The 22,628-nt window shown below is 40.4% G+C and overlaps 1 protein-coding gene across 5 annotated transcripts in view; it reads left to right on the top strand.

The window, feature by feature from the left end:
* Positions 1-22,628, top strand: part of Lgr3 (Leucine-rich repeat-containing G protein-coupled receptor 3) — a 117,956-nt gene that overhangs the window by 63,691 nt on the left and 31,637 nt on the right. For 4 of the 5 annotated variants that reach the window (XM_022810682.2, XM_086987190.1, XM_086987187.1 and 1 more), the window contains exons 4-12: positions 3,571-3,732; positions 10,439-10,539; positions 11,997-12,139; positions 12,777-12,848; positions 14,024-14,092; positions 15,749-15,823; positions 16,083-16,154; positions 17,031-17,096; positions 17,447-17,518. In XM_022810682.2, the coding sequence (XP_022666417.1) occupies positions 3,571-3,732; positions 10,439-10,539; positions 11,997-12,139; positions 12,777-12,848; positions 14,024-14,092; positions 15,749-15,823; positions 16,083-16,154; positions 17,031-17,096; positions 17,447-17,518 (832 nt within the window). The remainder of the gene's footprint in view (positions 1-3,570; positions 3,733-10,438; positions 10,540-11,996; positions 12,140-12,776; positions 12,849-14,023; positions 14,093-15,748; positions 15,824-16,082; positions 16,155-17,030; positions 17,097-17,446; positions 17,519-22,628) is intronic. The other variant, XM_086987197.1, reaches the window with a different exon arrangement.

Here is a 22,628-nt window from a genome sequence, read left to right on the forward strand (position 1 = left end):
TATATATGAGTCACTTATTTCTATATATTTATGCTGATAACATATATGCCAAAGCTAACATATTTTATAGTTAACGTAGACAGTTCTTCTCATTGCACTAGGCTTTTACAACCTAAACCAGAAGCTAATCACAAAAGATAGCTTTACGCAACGTCTTTGACCAGCGTCTTAGCGAGCGTTTTCTTCCGTAACAGATAACATAGTAGATCATTTTTACCTGTGATTACGGCCTGTAGGTTTTTTGTGTGTACAATGAGCGCCCCATAACAGCATCATTCAAAACAGAAAACGCACACGATTAAGCGTGAAACTAGCTTGGTATTGATTTTCTTTACAAATTCGTTCAGACTACGTCAATCAACTTGAAGCACCGGTATTCACCTAGCTTCATCGTGTTATTTCAGCACACCGGTAAAGGTCATTCGCATACATCATCTCTAATAGAAAAAGATCATAAAGAGGAGATAACTTTAGCGTCATGAGAACTTCAGTTATTCGTGGCTAGGCGTGAGTATGTTCGGAACTAGCGACTCGGCAGTGGCAGATACTCTTCGTTTGTTATAGAGATTGTGTGCTTCGAAGGAAAGCTTTGTTGGTTGGGTCAGATCAGAAAGAGCAACTGATTGGATAGAGATTATTAGGTTAGCCGAAAGCTCCAGGGTCGTCATCGATCAACGGATTAGAAATTAAAAGGATTTATAAACGGTCCGACCGCAAAGCAGGGCTCGTTTGCTTCCGGGAAATGATGCAGGTGATTCGCCCGTTCGAACCTGGTCTATAGGCTTTAGTTTAGCATTTTTGTTCCTTTCAACAACGAAGGAACATTATCGAAAAAACTATTGACTATCACGAAATTATTAATTTTCACATATGAACAGCTAAAAAGCATTACGAGTAACACGAGTATTTATTTTTTGTTTTTCCTTTAATACCCTATAGACTAGTTAATATTGAAAATTGTATGGTAAATTTTTAGTAGGTAAGTGAATGAAAATTCCCGCTTGCCGGAAGGCTATGCGGTCGATGGTTTTTCGAAATTATCACATGGAATATACTACATCAGTGAATTGATTAAAAGGCCAAAACAATTCCTGCTAATATTTAGCATAGTGGATATAATAAGCCAAGACATTTTGGAGCCATTAGTTACGTTCGTAGCTCTTTTGTTTTTAGGGGCGAGTTTCAGTTTAGATATAAATCTAAAAGGAAATCATTTCCGTATGCAAATTTTTCATATGCTGATGCTACGTATAGTCGATACATTTCAAAAGAACCTTAAGTGTATGTTCGGTATCGGCCTAACGTTATTTTTTCTTATATCCACCACTGTTCTTCTTTCTTTCCGTAATTTAAGCGTTACTTAATCGCAAACACAGTTCCACGATACTAATTAGTCGCTGCGTACAGACAGACGTTCCTGACAGGTCGTACTATTGGCCAGAGCAGCAATATAGGTCGACACGCTGTCATTTTATGTGCACTCACTCCTAACCGTTGTTTATCAATAGAAGAAGGGTCTTCCTGTTGTCGCGAGTTTTCCAATATTTCGCTCATCTCACCTAAACCATTTTCATGACGATGCACTCGTCAATATTGTCAATATCTAGCAGCAACGTGCGTCTTCCTACCGTTTTTAGAGCGTTGCCAAAGATAGTCAGAGACGCTCAGGCCTTTTCGCGCAATTCAGCATCAGTGAGCAGCTGTTGCCACCTGCAAAACGCCTGGTTGCTTACTTCACCGTCGTTATTTATACCTGTCTTCCACTATCCTTCAAGCGCGCCGTCTGCCTGCTACAGACTTGTTTGGCCCACCTAGCCTTTGCCCAATGTCACTCCGTCATTTGTAGTTCGTGCTTTGCCAGAAGCTGTGCAGACCGCTTGTCCTTTCTCGCTTTCGCCTTGTCCCTCTCGCAGGCTGCGGGCTGCACCGCCGCTCTCTTGATGCCAAAACAAATTGATCAGTATACGATTACCTCTAGTCGGTGGAAAGACACTGGGGTCAATGAAAGAGTTGCTTGCTTTTAGATGCTGCTGTCTAATCGGTCCGCCGGTTGGATGACTAGTCAGTAGCTGACCTCGCTAACTATAACGGGAGTATATCTTTTGCAATAACAGCCGGTCGGGCTAGACGGAGTTGTCGGTGCTTCGCCACCGACGTTTTCAACTACGACTTCGTCACAGCACGCAGCACGCATCGCCTAACCGGTAGACACCCGACGAGTCAGTCGGTCGGTCGGTCCAGCAATCCAGGAAAAGTACTACACTGCTGGGACAAACATCTCGGTGGTTGTACAATTGTCGCACCGCTCTGAAAAAAAACAGTTTTCACAGCCCAGAGGGACAAGATGAATCGTCGCGATCCATTATCTTGTTCCTGTGCATCTCGTTGACGCTGCCGATGCTGGCGTCGTTGTCGTCTGCTCACGTGTCGCGTAGAAGTCCGGTTACGGTGAGTGACATGCAGACAAGCCTTAAGCCGCTACTGCAGAACAACTGCTGCTGCCGCCTATGCATCTGCTGTTGTTGCTTCGGCTTCGTTGTTAGCGGCGTTACCCTCGATTAGCTTTCTGACAACGACCAAGCAACTCTGTTAAGTCCCGGGCCGATCTCGCGGCAAATTTTCGAAGTTGTGACAAAGCTATGAATGGTGAAGAAAACCAACTAGGGAGGTAGGAAAAAAAAGGACCGACGGTGAGATCTGCTTGAAGTCAGGCTGAAAAAAATTAACTTGACCCTTTTGTATTTATTATACACCAAATTAAACGCAGGAAGGAACAATAAGGGGCTGATAGATTTCTTTACGAAACCTTTGCGAAACGAAGTAATTACGAAGCGAAGCACTTGTTTTAGAGAAAGTAAGGCTACTAAACTGTTCAACAGGTCTCGTATTCCTCTATTAAGCTGATAATAATGCATCTAGAATAGGTTAGGGTTCTAGGAAGTACACGACGTTTAAGCTAGATGCGGATAATTTTGATAGAATATACAGCAGGTTCCACGAGAGATCGTAAGTAATACCTGTAGAAAAAAATGACTTCAATATTGTGTGTCTAGATAAGCGACACTTTGCCCTTCGATATTACATACAACAATGATCAAGGTGCACGCTGATTTTTTACAGTCGGAAACGGCGCTTCACTCCTTTATCTTGTTTGAAAAAATGTGGCCGAAACTCAGCCAGAATTTTCATGAAGTATTCCTTCAATGCTAAGTGGTAACTGATATATAATGCGGTGGATTTGAACGCGAAAAAGCGTTGTTTTGTATTGTTGTAAGTGTTGACTAGGAATCACCATTAATTTATATACGGATATTTACTTTGGATTATTGTGCAGTTACACTTTAGAGAAGAATCACAGTATAGGAGCACTTATAACCGTAGACAATCATTGACATTTTTATTATTATTATTATTATTATAATTATTGACAACGATTTCTATTTTGTCTCATTTTTGTTTTCGCCTTTGGTTACACTCTATATTGTCTCTTTCTATTTTTCTGTGTCGTTCTTGATCTATACTCCAATGGATGCCTCTCTTCTGTGCATATACATCTGCACACCTGCACAGCCCCTCCAGTCGACGACTCTTCTGGTCCGTCGGGACAGCACCCACGGGTTATCTGCCAGCCTTCGCACTTCCCCTGCGGCAATTCGACCACCTGCATCCCACGGGAACTACACTGCAACGGGCACGAGGATTGCGCCAACGGCGAGGATGAAAAAGCTTGCAGTAAGTTAGACGAACACAGATAACAAGCCTCAGTCAACTGACATTTCTACACAGTCCGGGTACAGAGATACAAAGTACCGGGTACAAATTAAGATCGGGTCGACATAAACGTCAGCCGCGTGCCTATACAAGCAATCCAGACGCAATCACTTAGAGCCACAACCGTTGCAGGTGCTTCCGCTTCGGGTAGATTGGAAAAACGATGGTCGTAAACACAAAAGACTAATGTAGTTGAGCTACCTGTAGTAGTATAATTCCTCAAGCTGAGTGTTCGATAACTTGAAACGTATTAGTTCCGCGTAGAGTCGAATTGCTATAATGGAAGATTAAACGCTTGCTGTTACTGTATTAACATCTTGAGTTTGATTCACAAGCCTCTATTAACTTAAGTTTAGCTTGCTGCATAAAAAGCACGGCAGACATAAATAGTAATATTTCTCTTAACTTAATTACTCAGCTATAGTATGATAATATAATCTAAAAATCTTCGCAGTAGGTCGTGTAAACGGGAGGAAAGCTCAAACGACTGATCCTTCTCGCAAACAACCCTAGATCATAAGTAACGGGTCGACTTTAAAATTCTAATCAATATGATCCATATTTGCAAAAGGAAAAATCATATGATCATATCTTTCTTTGCAGCTTAAACGACCCCAATCTGAACATACGGTAAATCTCGAATACAAAATTCGAATAGTTCTTTTAACATTTCCTCAGATAATTCGTTCTGTAGCTCTTTTGGGATGACAGAATCTCAAGAATCAGAGCTCTTGCCATTAAAATAGTTTTTCCTTGTTTGCTTTTACCGCTTTTATCCTGCGATAGTGACTTGCACGTATATAGATAGTTTTTTTCTTTAATAAACTAGACGGTAGACGTCCAGTTAACGTAAGCAACAAGACGTCATCCCAAAGAACACACCAGTTACCTACCTAAGTTGCTATTGTCGGCATTGTGCTTTGACACGTCAGGCTTGCGGCGTGCGTAAGGCCATCACCAAAAGGTCGTCTTCAAGAGTATCTGCTATAATTTTTAGCAGCAGATTAAGGGCGAAATTACAAATTGTACCAAAACATGCCGGTGCCCAACCTAATTTTGGGTAGATTCACATCTGAACAACAAAAGTTCGCTGTAACGACGTGTTTAAATACATATTAAAAAAAGAAGATGCATTTATTTAAGGGTTAAATTTTGCATTTACAGGGAGACACCATAGTCGTTCGCTGTATTGGCCACTCTAGGTGAGAAGAAGCCTTCTCGAGAATTCCTGCTCTGGAGTATTGTCTTAGGCCGCCTGATATATTAAAGTTTCCAGCGGTAGAGTTGGCCCATTCTAGCTTGTAAGTGGGTCGAATAACCGGCGGACGAGACTACCTCGGACTATGTCGAATATAGCGAAACACTGTGTGATCGTGGCGTTTGGCGTGTAACTTTCTATGTTATTCGTGTCGGCCTTGGCAACCCGAACAAGGCGCGATAGGAGTTGCGCGGAAGGCGGTGCTCTCGGAACGAAGGTGACGTCGACGACAGCCCGAACCAGTTCTGTTATAGTTTCGCGATAGCTGCTTAAATATTGGCCGCTCATGTCCTCTATAATATCTACGACAATTTGTTTTATGGTGCTTCCATCGAAGCATTGCCAAACTCGTCGAGTTGAACTTTAAAAAGTATGTAGCTTGTTGAAAGCTAACAGCACAAGAGAAACTGGCATTTGTTTCTAAACGTTGTACACGAAATATCACTTTGTCATAGGTAGACTACACCATGCTTAAATTAGCTGTAGGACTGCTCTTCTGTTTTTTTTTCCAATAGATACTGCAACTATGACAACTCGGTTTGTACGGTCCTCTACAGGGATCTGTTCCTGATGCGTTCTGTGATGCATGTTTATATCGTCTGGGTCGAAGGTGGAAAACACATAGCGGACATGACGCTGTCTTCTTTATTAGTGCGATGCAAAGAACTTATCACGTTATTCTTAGCATGTTCACTGAAGAGGCTTCTTAGCTACCTTCAAAGCAATCCCGTTCAGACTTAGCATGTAGAAAACAGAAATATTCGTTACTTTTTTTTTTGCCTATAACTCAACGAGCGTTTAGGTGGCATCACAAGATGCTCACGCTCTTTTAACAACGTTCCGTCTAGTCGACGTGGGTGGCTCAACGGGCAGTCTAATAGCTCTCAGCAGTAAAAAAAATCTACATTGTTGCTAGCAGAACTCACTTTTTTTGCCCTCGAGAAATGTTAGCTCGACTGTCGTATCTATCAGACGGCATGCAATTACCTTTAGCGCCTATAACAAAATGTTCCGGTCATTGCATTATAGTGTCTAGTCTGTTAAAGGTCTGAAAATAACTGATTTCTAGGTACAATCCTACTTTCACTCCAACGACTTTTTAATAAGGTATATCACGAACCAGCCACTCTGTCATTTTTTGTTTTGCTAAGAATTTTAGTATGATTTATATTGATTTTACGGTAAGAGCGGGATCCCTTATTCGCATAAGTACAGCTTACGCCCATAAACGTTTCTTTCTTCTAAATATATTATGAAAATGATTGAAGAATTATAGTTGTGTATTAAAAATATATAAAAAAAATACGTTACCTCATTGGTTTATTGAGATTTTGTACGAGCCAAAGTGTGATGTAGTTAGATCGATGAGCTCGAGTTAAATTGTTAAGTATCCAGAACGTTTTCTAGGGCTAACGTAATCCCTTGAGAAGCAAAAATAAAAAGGAGAAATATATGAATGAACCTATGGAAAAGGTGATAACCGAACTAGTACACATTTTGAGTAGGGACAGTTTTCTAGGTCACCTGTTAAGAAGGAAAATTTGCCTTATCTTGAACGCGCGACGTTCTTTTTATATGCCACTGCAGTAATTATTATTATTATGTCATACAAACGCATTAGTCCTTGAGGCGCCGCCTTAGCTACCCTGAGTTCAGAGCCACGTTGCCTTAACTATAACAGGTCGGTGGGATGAAGTGACCGACGAAGCTGTGATCGTTTAACATGCTAAGAGTACTTGTGCGCCACGGTCTTTACGTGAATATGAACGAATCTAGTATAATGTTGCCTGATAATATCATATACGTCAATGTTTTTATCAATTATGATGAGACACTACAGGAAAATCCAAAGACATAAAATTATTAAGATTATTCAGATAATAGTCATTGAATAGGCAAATATCAAAATCGCATCAGAGTGAGACCGGTCCAAAAATGCATTGCTGCACAGCAGAAAAGTAGCAGAAGGAAATTTTTTTTTTGTTAACGTTTCCACAGCCGTTAGTGGCAGAGTTCGGAGGCAACGGTTATACTGAATTGCCTTCGGTACTGAGGGCGCTTCGGTACGCTTCAGTCGGGCAAAGCTGAGTGGAGAAAAGTGGCTTGGTCGGGTCGTTCGTATGTAGTCACAGGCACTCGACTAGTAGGTGATGGTAGCTAGACGCTGTCAACCAGTTACGACGCTTGCTGATCTGTTTGTCATAAGTCGTATAATGGCGACCATTCTACTATTATATCTTTTATAAACGAGCGCGGAACGTTTCAGAGAATATATTCTTTGGTAATGACAATAAGTGAAAACGCCGGTATGTTTACGCGTGCAGACCCTTGGCATCCAGTGGAATGCCCGCTAGGCAGCATCATCAGCATCCTCTTACGGACCACTTGAGGCAAGCAGGAGAATGTGGGCAGTTTCATTCGGTCGGCGCACAACGCTTCCCACTGACGCCTGTCAACGAGCTTGCCTAAGCTCGATTTACAGGAAGCAAATTCCCGTAGATTCACGAAGTTACGTATATAACCGACATTACCTGATATCCGGGAAGCAATTATACAATTACTCCCTTGATAACTTTTGTTTTGCACCGATAACATGAACAAGCATGGTATTACTACTTTCAACTCGAATATTTGTAGTTAATTATTTTTCCTCATAAGAGTTTTTTTTTTTAAATGTACTACTTAATCCTTAAAGGGAACCTGTGTCAGTGGAATTTGATTGCTGCCATATGCATACTATTAGGGATAAGAATACAGCAATACGTGTTTTTTTTTTAAGTTTATGGATAAGTGTTTAGCCATATCTCTCCCCCTAATTGAACGTATTTATCCGCCTGGTTTATTCTTTATCTCGTTTAACTATCTCCTGCACCCTTTTTATCTGAGTCACCGTTCTCGAGTCAAACTCTTGTTCCAAATCCCGCCTGAGATTTTTCTTCAATACAAATCTTTGAGTGTCCCGCTACAGCGTAATCGATTCCTCCTTCTATTGTTCCACCCTATCTGTTTTCAACCCGTGACACAGTTTCAATCTCTCCGCTACTAATCCATCTCTCTGCGTTTCGAGTTTTACGTCCAGTAGCGCCGGTGGGCATTCCGTCAGACAGACGACTGGCTTCCAGCACGAAACAGACCGTGTCCGGATTAGCAGACAAATATATTACCCACCAAGTTATCCTTACGGGGACAGCTGCTAACCTATCTGCTCACTTGAAGCCAGAAAGTTTGCCTTTTTCCTGACCATATCTATACTACATCCATACATAGACTTCGGCCATTAAACTGTATTCACCCTCAAATCTCGTCACTGTTACTCGCCGTTTGTCCGTCCACAGTATGCGTACGTCCGTGAGCTTGACGCGGGTCATTTCGTCTTGCTGGATACACTCGAAACAGGGAACGATATTGTATAATTTACTAACGGTACAAAATGGGTATAGACAGGCTTACATCTCATTATATTTATAATGATACTTTAATGTTAGTAGATAGTAAAAAGCCAGAGAATAAAGGCCGACCCAATTTTCAAAACAAGCTCAAATGATGAGTATTTCAATTCATTGATATTAGTGTTGGCAGATTTCATCGTTTCAACAAAAGTAAATAAAAAAAGCCTGTGTGCATCGGCAATGATAATTGAACCCTTCAATTCGGACACGGAGCTTTTTGCGTGAACGATGTTCCGGACTAATGCAAAATAGTTTCCTAATTTAAGAGGAGGGCCAGCATCATTTAGATACGTAAATTAAAAAGTTTCCAGCCTCAACATGAAGATGGCGTTGTTCGTCAGAAAAATTCTGGTTATTGATAGTTGTGCATACGTTGAAAATTTCAGCCAACGTTGAGTTATGTTTTCATAACCTGATGTCGTTCGGTATTAGTGTTTCGATAAAAAAAAAAAAAGCCAAAAATATTAACAATTAGCCGTCATTCAGTTCAAATAAAACAGCGTTTACGAGAACTTTGCACCACCGTTAACACCGTGAAATTTTTAGCGATAGCAATTAAGCGTGACAGATCGTGAATATGTAGGCCGGCGAAAACTGCAATCACCACAAGAACTCAGGGAAAGTTCACTAAATGCTACCAGACGGCCGTTGAATTAAGATTAGAGGGACTGCAGAGGCTGTGAGCATCTCATTACTTAACTGAAAATCTCGACGTGAACAAGTTAAACGTTCGTCAACGGTACGGCCACGTGGAAGAAATTCACGAAAAGAGACTTGAATCAATTAACTTCCCACAGCATTCACTTAATCCGGCTCTCAGCGACCTTCTTCCTATTTTCTAGACTTGTTTCTAGGACAGACATCGAATCTGTGGGCCATCACATTCGTAAACGCCTATTTGCAAGGTCAAAAGGCCATCATATGCTATTTGGACCGATTAAGCAGATCAGAGCATCACTGAGCAAAACGTGTAGACCTACAAGTAATCATGTTAAGAAATAAAATAGTACTTCGCCTAAAAATGGCGTGTTTCAGTGCTAGGCTGAAAGCTTTTTAGGCTGTCTAGGTAGCCATGCGACCGGTTATTCAGCTCCCTGATGACGTCCAGGTGCAATGACCAAGATTTCGCAAGCGATCAGACATTTGGGTCCTTAATAGAAAATAGGAGGGAAGTGAACGACAAACATCCGGACAAAAATGGCACAGAGACCATCCGCTCATGTTTTTATGCGGCATGACGTTAGTTGTCCTCGGGAAACTGGGTGGCGGCGGGTCGTTCTCCTTGAGGAGTGGACCTAATTATGACAAGTCGGTGGGCCGAAGGTATCTTTATAAACTGCAAACATAGCAATCTAGGTCTCTCGGAAGTGAAAAATTGATCAGTAGTTGAGAAAAACGCTAATCGTTGGGGTAAACGATCAACGAGGAAGTCTACTAACGCGGTAATCTCAATGAATGGGACGCTCCGCGAAGTTCATCAACTACGACGAAGGAAGGATGAGACAGGGCTATTTCTGCATGCCGTTACACATTGCGGTAGATTCATAGGGAACTCGCAAGTGTCTAACCCTGGATTTTATTTATGCTGTATTTCTGCAAAAGTCGCCAGTATTTTAGCCTTTGTTGTTTCAAGAGTAAAATAGCTTGTCGTGAATGAAAACTCCTTATTTTGGGGTTGTGAAGCATTAGGATCGCTGGTGCGTTGGTCTGAGATCACGATGCGCGCGTGAACTTCGTTCAGCGCGGATTGATTTCCTTTTTCTGTGCATACGCTTATAGATGGTAGAACAATATTATACTTGTATCTATATAAAAGTCGTGATAAACAATCGGTGTCGCTAGGTTATGGTGTACAGGGTGTCGCCAATATGTAGGGATCAGGTACGACTCAGCATGATAACTCACGTGTATAGATCATCATTTAAATATCGACTGTTTATTTTCGATTATTGATATTTAGGTGACATTAGCAAAGGCATCATCTCGTTTGGTCATGTCGTGAAGTTCGACTGGAAATCGCAGTCGACGAAGGCCCGCACCGAATATGAGGGCAGCACACAGGTAATGCTCGCGGCATGAGAAAACAATCATAAACAACAATCGCTCAATTGGTCTTAATTTATTCGGGCCGAGTTCACCAAACATGGCTGTTCTATAGAGAAACGCCAGTAGCAAGTTTTGGGATTATCATGTTGCTGTGCAAGGAAATTGGCCACTCTCATCTACGAGCGCGATGAGAGGAATAGAAGAAACAGACATAACAGCTTACTGAAAATCACACGATAGGTGTACCCATAGTTACTTGTACAAGTTACACAGGCAGAGGTTCGTTAAACTTTTTACAAGCACTTTGGCAATCTATTGTTCGGCTTAAGGGTTAATCCGCAGAATCGGACAAGTGTTCGAGGCCATTTACAACTTGTAACGGAACGTTTTTAGAATAGGAGTGAACGACCCTAACAGAAAAGTCATGTAAGATAACAGTGTCTGAATATGTTACTTGGAAAATTCTGCAAGAACTTGTCGAAAGCTCCAATCGGAATATTCGGACTATACCGCGTGGTCGTATTTAGTTAGTATAGTTAGGTACTATCGTTTCGTATAATATAACCTATGACCACTGTATTAAAACGGCATTGTACCATTAAAACTTTTACTTCGACTTTTGGATAGCATATCCAGGTCTGAATATACTATTGTAAATTCAATGTCACCATAATTCTGGAAATGATAGATGTTTCCAAAGAGTCTGTGAGAACAGTTAAAGCCGATTCACTAGACCATGCCTTCTCGTTGTTGAGCGCAACCGTAATAAACAATATTAAAAAATGAACGATTGCAAAAATCATATTAACAACTTTCTCGCATAAAAATAGTTGTCCTCTTATATTGACAGGCAGTTTGTCGTAGGAACCCCACATCACTATGGAAAAAGGCTATTACGTTCCTGCGCCATAAGGTTCGGTCTCTCGGAGAATTCACTTATAGAATTCGGGCCCCGCAGTTTCACGGGAGGTTGCAATTAAGATAGGCACAGCCTTTCTTACGGCAATTTTTCTTACGGGTACCTTCAAACTGTTAAAGTTTTATAGCCTCGCGTTGATAAGCTTAAAATATGATTCAAGTATTGTTGACAGTATTGCTGAAGCGTAACAATATGCTCTTCTGGGCCGAAGTGGTTTGCCGAAGTCCCTCAGTGAACTAAACAATCTCAAGCATTGAATATTTAGCGTTGACAGGATGCATTGATTGTGTGGTGACGAGCAACTGGAATCGAATCTATTTCGTAACAGAAAAAACGTACCTTTTTTATGGTAATTAGCAGCCATAAAAGACAGTCGAGAATATATAAAGGATGTATCTTTGTTCATCCATTGATATATTCTCCTTAGAATAAGCAAGTCCCTGCACGCAAGTATGAATTAATGGTTGTCATTTTGCGCATGATCCAGTTCGAGAGATAATGAACCGCGGACAGCCTTAATAGATATCCATTTGACCGACCCATTTCTTGTCAGGTTCCGATGTGCGGCCCAACGGTGGACCTTCCTGAAGGGTGCTATTGTAAACACGAAAGCGCGTACCAGTTCGTGCGCTGCGACAGGGTGGACTCGTCCAACGGCCTATTCAATAATGCGTCCTATCCGCTTGTCACACGGCTGTGAGTATTGACGAAAACACGTGAGGTTACAAAGGTCCTATGCAACATATGTTGATGGAGTGAAACAATAAAACCGAAGCGATTGGCCGATTTATTATGCCCTTCGATAATACCCATCTTGCTAGCAATAGTTGCAATTTCAAAATAAGGCGATTATCTTTATCAGTACAAATGTGCTCGACTGTTTTTTCGTGTTAATATATTCCTAACAGTCATACGAGTAGGACTATTTGTCTTTGTAGCGATAATAGTAATAAAACTATATTCATAGCATCAGCAAATAGAGGTGCAGTGACTCGGGTACTGACACGTTTGTGCACACTTCAAGACAAAAATCGAGAGCAGAAGTAGCTAAACAAGGGACAGTGCATGGGTAGACAAACTCCGACAGAGGTTTAACGGGTGCCATTGCTAAAAACACGGTGAGGAGGTTCGTGTCGAGTCTCCGCATGTGTGCGCCCGGGTGTCGCTAGAAACACTGTTTAGACAGAGATGACAGATGACTGGCACGTCTGTACACAAACAAAGATAAACTCGTTTGAGTGTTTTTAACACAGATTTCAAGTTAAATAACACTATGTTTAGTGTTCGGCGCGTTTGTTCCAATAATACCATGTTTATTATCTTAAAATATTAGTGTCATCCAGGACAGCAACTTCGGAGTCATCACACCTGACACATTGTGGGGCTTCATCAATATCACGATTCTGTAAGTAATTAGGAAATTCGAAATAGCTAAAAAAATTAGTATTTGGTAATTGGATATTAACGATGATTTTAATTTTTTTTCCATTTAAAAAACATGATGAAAAAAAACACCCACTACTATTATCATGCAACATATTAAATAGTGAATCTCTAACATAATATCCTCTTTTATGCAAAATACTTGGTATAAGATAAGGCCAAATCGATTATTTACTACTACTACTAACGGACAAATCAGCGCTAGCGAAAAACTGCCTATTGAAGTGTAACAGTAACGAAACCATTTTTTGTCCTATTTCAGATTTAGTAATTATTTCATTATTAGCGAAAGTATGTATCTGTGCTTTAGCTCTACTTTCAGGCATGATAGACGACCTTCGAATTTTGTCGTACTTTTTTTCACGTTTTTCCTATAGTTACGCATGATAAAACATCATCACACACATGAGTTTAGATAGGACAAATAGTAATTATCGACATGGCCTGTTAACATTGAACGTATGATAGCGTAGTTGTAACTCAGCCTTCCTAGATAGATTGTCTAGTATTGGTCTGGCTGGTGCCTTTCTAGGCATAAAGCCATCTTGCATTGACATTTCCCACAAGATGGCCTCCACAAGGCCACATCATGACGAACGCAGCTGTTCGATATTTGGCCTGTATAAATTGTGCGAATCCAATTAAGATCATGTGCTAATAGGTGAATAAATAAAAATAAATAACTAATTTATGATATGGTCCTACTTAGTTTGTAGTTCGTCGTATCGACCAGAATAGAGGCACATTAATTAGGGAAATCATCGGACTGTTAGCGATTATTTGCTTTATCTCTATATGAATACTTTGAAAATGATAACAGTTTTTAGATTAGCGGTGTTATTGATAATTCTGCGATAAAATACGAAAAATTGAACAAATAACATTCATAAATTTTTTCGAAATTATTCTGGTAATGCGTGAAATGGTAATATGAAATCAACAATGCAAGACTTTAATCTCACAAATGAATTGTCTAATTACCTCTTCGCCGGCCTAAGAGACCAACTCATATGGTAGTACCAAGAGTGAACAATCGGTCATCTGTCCATCTGGGCTAGTAGACAAAGGCGCTCATACGTGAAACGAGCTCCGATGATTTCCTTAGAATCCCAACAGTAAAACTCTTGATTCTTGCAGGTACTTTAATAATTCCATATCCGGAATTACTCCGGACGCATTTGAGCGCCAGGGACGCCTGAAACAATTGTAAGTATTTAAAATTTATTTTAATAGATGTTGCTGTTTTGACGTAACGTTCAAATTATACGAACATTACGGAAGCACAACTTCAACGATCGTCTCCAGGTTTAGCTAATGTTCAATTGTTCCTGTTCTATGGTATGGTGATTGCCAGAATCGCTAAGCAAAACCTGCCGTGGAATCGAATGCAACTGTAAGGGAATAGGCTAATTTTTTTTTTGTTTAATATGTGCTTGATTTCTCTCTTGAGATACCAATTGGCAAAATGTGCCTAAATGTTCTATCGTTAAGCATAGGTAATGGTAGATATACGGGTATAAGCAAGCCCACTCTTTATTATTGTTACTTCACACAGGCTTGAGTAGAATTCATTAGACTGTAATTTTTGACCCCTTCTAAGAACCCACCTAGAAACAAGTTCAAAATATTAGGTAGCTTAAAAAATATGGCTAAAGACATTGTTAAACCAATAGCTGGGTTAGTGCGGTCGGTACCAAACAGTTTTATGGCTTTCTTTAAGATACACCGGCTAAACAAACATTTAAATTCCCCAGCATTTCCATTGTTCAATTTTTGCGCCTACTCATCAATAGGACCAAATGTCAGACTCGATTTTTCGTAGTGAACAAAGTAATTCGGCCTGTTCGTTTTCACGTATCTTCATAGCGTTTTTACGCTTTCAGCTTAAGGTTTCGGGTTCGATCGTTTCAGTATATCGGTACCATCATTTTAAGTAGAGCTATCGAAATTTTACTCTTTATTTCACCTGGAGATAGAGCAGCTTTACAATACCAAAATCCCCGTACACTTCAGTGCAGCGGCCTGATACGAAAGCTTTCGAATTTTCCACCTATATCCTTAGACTCCACGTAAGAGAAACAGATTCTATTGAATATTTCGCCTTTTTAGATTAATAAATGTCCCTAGTGGGTCCTTTTGCGTTTAGGCTATTGACAGAATACCAGTTTCCTGAAAGTTACACGGCTATACCGCACCCTGGAAAAAGACAATAGTGACAATCACGATGTGATCCTAGGCCTATGAATCCTAATGAATACGTAACGAATCCGCAAACTCAAGGCATAGAGCGACTGGAGGGTATACGGCGGCGGAAACAGTTTCAGAAGGCAACGCCAATTCGCATGATAACTTTATGCATAGAACAAAAAATGTTTGTATACGCAATTGCGACGACCCTGTGTGCGTTTCGATTTGTATGTCGGTTGTATTTGATACTTTTTTTAAGCCTCGTTTGCTTTGGCCACTTCTCGCGTTTTTTTGACGGGGCCACTTGACATCTCAGCGTCCTTGTTTTTGTATAGTCTGTATACGAAAAATACGACAGATCTCAATAAATGCCTCGAATATGGAGATCTACTAGAGTGAATGGTAATAGACGTTTCGTTATGCGTATAACAACCATATATATATATATATATATATATATATATATATATCACTTGGAGATGCCTGTGTCTATTCCCGCGCTCTACACTTATGATGGCTCTGACCACCTAGTTAGCTACATATTGGTTATAACATTATCTTGGCGTATATAACGTGACAAGTGTGGTTAAATAGAGGACCTTTATTTAGGCTTCAAGTATATAGAATGTCTATTTTACAGGGCTGAGATTTTTCTAATCGGATCTGCAATTTCAGGTACATTACAAATAATAAACAGCTCACCAAACTTCAAACAGGTGTGTTCAACGGCTTGGGACGTCTAAACGTCTTGTAAGTACTTTATCATATTAATGATTCGTTTTCTCAGGCTCAAAAATGTAAAATACATAGAAATAATTGTGACGGTTTACTTGTACATATGAGCATAGGAGTTAATTCGACAGGCATACCAGTCACTAACGGCCGTATGCAGTGGCGTTTGACGCGATCTGATCGTATTGTGGCATCACGGCCAGATGTCTTAATAAAATTTAGCGATTTCGCTTAACCTGAGTTCGAAAAATACAATTGGGCGTACTTGTATTTCCAGGCGTATAACCGGAAACCGATTGGATAGTTTCAACCTTAATCATCTTTCACATATGCCGCATTTAGGGGTATTGTGAGTATTTATTTGGCAATAGTTTAGCGTTTGTCATTAGTAGCCTTTTTCCATAGCATAACACTGCCCAAATGTTTTTTTCCCAATTAGATCTAGGGTGAAGGGTTTAGACAATAACGTGGGGTGTCTGTGAAATTCTATGATAATATATCAGCGTGTTGTCTGGCCTTCGTCACACATTTTACCCACTAATAGCCAGTAATATACATGAGTACGCACGTTAGCGATATAGACTAAGCACGTTAGTTGTCAACTAGCTAGTAACTGTTAGCCGATTTTTGTTTCGTCTTCGACCCACTTTTTAAAAAAAAAAATCTATTTTTTCGCCATTTTTCGCGGATAGGCTTCTTTATTGTAAGTAGCAGAGCACAGTTGTCGTACAGTTCATCGATCAGCGCACGCTGGCAGCCACCTGCCACCCAGCGGCACGTGCAGGACTTTAGTTCGTCATTCTAGCCAGTCAATGCCAAAGCAAGAAACAGCAATGTCACTTGGACGGCGGCATAATAAGGATACGAAATAAAAGTATACGGATTGTCCAGTATCCGTTTAGGTCTTTCGCATGCTTGCTTCGTCTGTTCCTTCGACGCCGTTGGTGCAATTCCATTAAATTAATCCATACTTCCCCGTCCATACGTATGCACAGAGCTATCACTAGATACGCGAATGGTATGGATTTCGACCATAAGCACTGAACGGTAAGTAACATAGGGAGTATGTGAGGCATCGAACTGGGAAGAGCCGATGTGCGATACAGGCTGGCAGCACATATGGATAGGGTTTGTGTTGCGTTTGGAAAAACGACGCGGGCTGCTTTTGCATCTACCGGAAATAATGACCACTTTTACGCCCATATTATTTCATCGGTTCTTCCAGGTCGCTCCTGAACAACCATATACAGACGCTGTCCTCGACGGCTCCTCTTCATTCACTTCGGTTATTGTAAGTCATCGACTGTGATAATGTCACATGCATTTTCATCCACTCTATTGAAACCCGCAGCGGTCTGATTCTAAACTGCAAAGCATAGTGATTTTCTGAGATAATAACTGCAAACGGATAACGCTTCCTAAAATTAGGTTTGTCACCCTTCTTATGTAGGTAGATTGGCTATTGCTTTAAGCGTCAAAAGCAAAAAAAAAAACGATCTATTGTTGTTTTTTTTTTCAAATACAAAGACAAAATGGCGCAAGCTGGTACGAATGAATACAACATCGTTAGACGTAACCCTTATAGCTTTGTAGCGTTTGTAGATTATATTAACTGTTAATGACAATTCCTTGTTTTTACAGGGACCTGAAACACAATTTAATTAAGCATCTCGATCAAACCATGTTCGCGAGGCTCACTCGTCTCGAAGTTTTGTACGTACTTGCATTTATAAATAATAGTGATGGTAATAATAGCAATAAAAGTGCTAATGATTATTATTATTATTATTACTAATGAGTGTTTCGATACCAGTTTCTGGTAAAAACATATCACCTTTATCATATACTATCATAGGCTTGAGATAATTAAAAAGATTTGGAAACGTTGTACTTAGCTCTGCTTAAGGACCAACGGCTATGTCCTTGTTGCAGTGCAGTTTCTTCTTGGGTTTCGCATACTTAGGTGTTCTCTTATTTATCGAGCGCATCCAAACACTGTCACAATCGCTTGAGACACCGGCCTGCGTTCAAAGCAAAAGTGCTAGATAACGAATTACTTACATGATCACAAGATAAATGGATAGAAACACACTAGTGATATTTTAGAGCGACCTCTATGGGGAGCTACTTCATGCGAACTTTGTTGGAAAGAGCTCTCACTTTCGTTTACCGGATCACTGCGGCTTGTTGCATTTGCATTTTCCTCCGCCGCATGCGACTTTTCTTTAAATATAGATAAATATACCCCCCCGCCCGTTTTAGTCGTGGAAGTTCTAAATATAAATTGTGCTAAAATTATTTATAATAGTCGATTATTCTATATATATTGACACAGTTCTTTACGGTTCTATTAACTTAAGGCTTCCTGTAAAAGGTCAGGGAAAGCTCACTCATGAAGAGGAACAAAATCGCTAGAATTTCTACAGATCGCTTATGTTCTAGTTATAATATTTCTTATCTAAATGAATACGAAAGATTTTTCGAGAAGTCTTAAAGTTTCTTGTTTGATCTTCTGAAAAAACAAGCTGAATAAAGATTAGTTTTCCATCCATCCATCCATCCATCCATGCGCATCCTTCCTTCCCCATCCCCTTCCATTCGGCGTCCCCATACGCATACATACTATGTATAATTCGGGCAGAGTTCAGCGAACCTAATACAAAGACCGAAGGCAGGATATGCGACCAGATTTTCAATAGGCTTCCAGACCTAGGACGGTAAGCTTGTTCGATACTGTCACCAAGTTCATCCCATTGTGGCCTTAAATGATAGATCAAACCTAAAGTTCAATTTTGGCGATGATATTGTACGGCTCTTTGCAGCTAATACTAGCTATAAATAGATCAGACCTTGGAACGCATTGGGCGGAAAGCCGGATCGAAGTAATACCTTTCTGAAAAAGAAATAAGCCAAGAAACGCTTTCTTTACCAGAAAGGACGTTATAGGACCATCGTGTCCTACTTGCAGGAAAGGTGGCCAGGAAAAATTCAATGATGTAAGTTGCTTATTAGCCATTCAGATCATTTTCATGGTTAGGTTATGGCGGTAGCGATTTAATTACGAAACTTAACTTATCGCTCGCTGGTTGAGTATCTGAGGAAGTTTCATTAAATGTAAAAGGAGAGCTTTTGAATATGGTAAAAGCCACAATTTAGATAGAACGACTGATAAAAACTCAATATTTAAACTAACAGGTTTATTTGAGTAACAAATCTGTTCGCAATTCAAGATTAGAACATTAATCTTCGAGGGTTTACAGTATCGAGTGAATTATGTTTGACACAACCGTCACGACTAATCGATTTACTGGAAACAGAACGATATCCGTAAGTAGTGTTTATAGATACATAAATAGTGGATGTATAGATTCAACTATTGAAAACGATTTTTGTCTGTCATTGATGCACCACATAAACCGGTGACTTCTATGGGAACGGAAAACGAAAAAATGAGGCTTTTTTTCCCTTTTCGTGCAAGTCGCTGATTTAAGCCGCATGTGTCTTCATCGGCGGAAAGATTTTTCCACGGAGTTATTTTTCCCAAGAGGTTTAGGACTTAGCTTAAATAAACGTCGAGTTTTTGGAAGTAGTCCAAGCACTACTTACTGTGGCCTCAAGCCGAATCATTTGGTCATGAGTGCCCGTTTCGGTGGTTACGTGCCGTTGGACTTGTGCTGCGAAAGCTGACGTCCCAAGTGCTTCGAATATCTAACACAATTTTGTACAATTTTTCGAAATTGCAGCTGATTGGATGCTTTTAGATAAAAAGTTAGATGTTCTCTTTAAAATGAGCTCGTTAAATATTTGACTGTACTTGACTTAATGGTACAAACTATATTAGAAGAAATGCGAAAGGTCCCTGTGCATCAGATACTATGGTTCCACTATATACATATAAGTTTACCGATATAAACCGCTTTCGTATAATGTTGGTGCTATATTTGATGACCTTCAGCATATTATACACTATGGCTTTTTTAATAATAATAAAAATGGGGGTCTTTTTTACCTAGAGATGTCTTTATGTATATTAATGAATACAGTGTTTCCTATATATTTCCGAGAGGCAGAACAATTTTACTCTTCTAAAGTTCGGCCAAACCTAACACTTCGAAAATGAAATAAAAAAAAACTGAAAATATTTAAAATACAAACGAAATAGACAAAATGTTTTTACTAAGACAAAACGTTTATAACATGCGTAAAACTCACAATGTAAGCTGACATACACAAATGGATTCCACCCTAATATAAAGCAGTAAATAGTGAACATCTATCCTGAATCGATCTAATTTTTGTACGCGGACCACGAACCCCAGCGCGTCTTTTTTGCTTCTACTCTTTTACGATGATTTATTTGGCAGTCCATTCATTTCTCCTTAGTATAATATATAATAACACAGTTAGCGTAAGCACGCGGATGCAAATGTGCCCCTAGTGGCCAGTACTGTTTACTTGTCATTAATTGCTTGCCGACCGTTCAATTGATTATTGGCCGTAGACTAGGAGTCTAATTGAACTGACTAGAAATGAATCATTAGTGATTATATACACTTTAGTATACACAATATATAAGGCCCTGTGTAGGGCCCTCGTATTCGCGAAGGACCAGATCTGAATGTGCAACAGCAGCACTTTGCAAGAGTTATAGCAATAAAAATCCCTGCCGTAAACCCATATTTCCCTCTCACTTCTGACTATTGCTGCGCTTCGTCATCAATGCTTAATAATATGTGCAGGGGGAGCACGAATGCCAACGCGAGGCGTGGGGAGTTTACTCACTTCTGTATACCCTGATACGTGTCCCCTACTTCGCCGCAATGCTCTTTCCTATAAAAACTCAGTCCAAACCTTTTGGGAATCGACAAGCAGCAGAAGGAGATTGCAGTGGGTCAAGAAGCTGGTTCGCACAGAATCTGCTGGGGCGTATGGACTTGGTGGCTCGCGCGGGTTCGTTACCAGTATTCGACTTCGAGGATAACAAAATATAGAAGAGTGGAAAAGATGCGAATGGGACGAGCGATCGAAAGAGAGAGAAACCAACGGAGTACGGAAGAAACTCTCGAATGAATGAACACGTGAGATCGACCCAAGTATCCCGAAGCTGAAGCTGTAGTGGCGGTCAGTTGCTGTGCCAGCAGAGGAAGCCTGCCCTATGCGATAGCAGGTTCGAATGACTTAGTTCGCACTAGGCTAGCTGACCGGCATTAGGTCATGACTGGAATAGACGATAAAATGCGCCAGGCTGTGGCAGTAGTAGTTCTGATTAAGGGGTCCCACAGGAGATTACACATGGCGGAACATCAGGTTTGTCATCCGCCTATTCCCTCTCCTACTTTTCCTCCAGCAGCCACCTCACCATTGTTCCAACGGCTGTCCTATCAGCTAGAAGCTATGAAAAAAAGCTTTCAATTCTCTGCCACGAGCTCTTCCCTTTCGTCGCGCGTTGTTGATAACGTGGCGTTGAGGAAGCAACAAAGATGTAATGGCCGACGAAACATTAGATGACGGGATTAGAGGCAACCTAGACCTTTTTGAGCTGAGTCCTCAAGCAGTCAAGTTTATCACGAAGCGCTAAAGAGACGAAATAAAATGAAAATCTCCGGCAAGAAACTATTGATTTGTTTCTCGCCAGAGATTTTTTTTTTGTTATATATATTAAATATTTGTATTGTGGTAGCTCAGGTGCACCCTCTTCCGTCGACACGTTGATTGTTTTTAATGTATTGATTCGTCTTTAGCTTTCTGTACCACATTAGCATATTAAATGGGTCTTCTGAGTGTTGCTAGTACTAGAGCCAGTGTAGCTTACGGGTCTATAGTAGGTTTGTGCAGAATTTTCCGAAATCCTTATTCTGCGCACATGTGCTTGCTGGTTTCAACGATCTACAGCACACACTACCGTACCTTTCAGTGGTTGACTGGCTCCCAATAGGAAACAAATAGGCTCGCGACACACCTCTTGATTCGCACTCAGGTCACCATATGTCTTTACAAACACGTTACCACTGTATCACCATTAAAAGGCCAATTGCTTTTCGCATATTATTTACACTTTTTATAATTTTTACGGTTACCGTGCAAACGCTACGCAGGTACCTTTTTGTTCACGCTTATCTTATCACAGCCGATGTGGCGTATATAGTTTACTCATATGCTTGATCCAACCACCACGCTTCGTCCATACGGAAAGGAATTCCTTCCGCAGGGCAAAATTTTCTAAGCAAACTACCTGCTGCCACGCAAGATACTTTCTGATTTGTGGCAGTAAACTACGCTCCTCAAACCACTCTGTTATTATGCGATTCTATACGAAAGGGGCAAATCTGAGAGCGGTAAGGTTCATGCAGGCCAAAGAAAACGAATAGTTAGCTATTAACATCTGATTAAGTTGTTACCGAAAATATTTACAGTACTACGTCGTTTTCCGTCACTGAAACTACAGTTTATAGTAAAGGCGTATGTTTAATTGTCATCTGTTAGAATACTTAGAGCGCATAAATGCTTTTTTTTCGGGAGAGTCAGCGATGGCTTCAGATCAAAACAATCATCGAACGTTTGTTTCTCACCTAGGGAAAACTTGGCTAGCTTTTCTTCACGGAAAACAAAGGATGGTGACTGAAATGGGTCGTTCACGGTGCCCCACATGCTTTCAAGAAATAGCTATAAAGTGTTGCGCGCTTGGGCTTTTTCTCAACCTGCATTCTTCTTAGCTTAGCCAAGACGCGACGAGACGCCTGGATCTTGCTGTATTTTTCTCATATAAACAGACTATATTTTACAGTGGCGTGCAAAAAAACATTGTTTAAATATAGTATAGAAA

The sequence above is a fragment of the Varroa destructor genome, unplaced genomic scaffold, assembly GCF_002443255.2.
Source record: "Varroa destructor unplaced genomic scaffold, Vdes_3.0 BEIS01000001.1, whole genome shotgun sequence".
NCBI lineage: Eukaryota > Metazoa > Arthropoda > Arachnida > Mesostigmata > Varroidae > Varroa > Varroa destructor.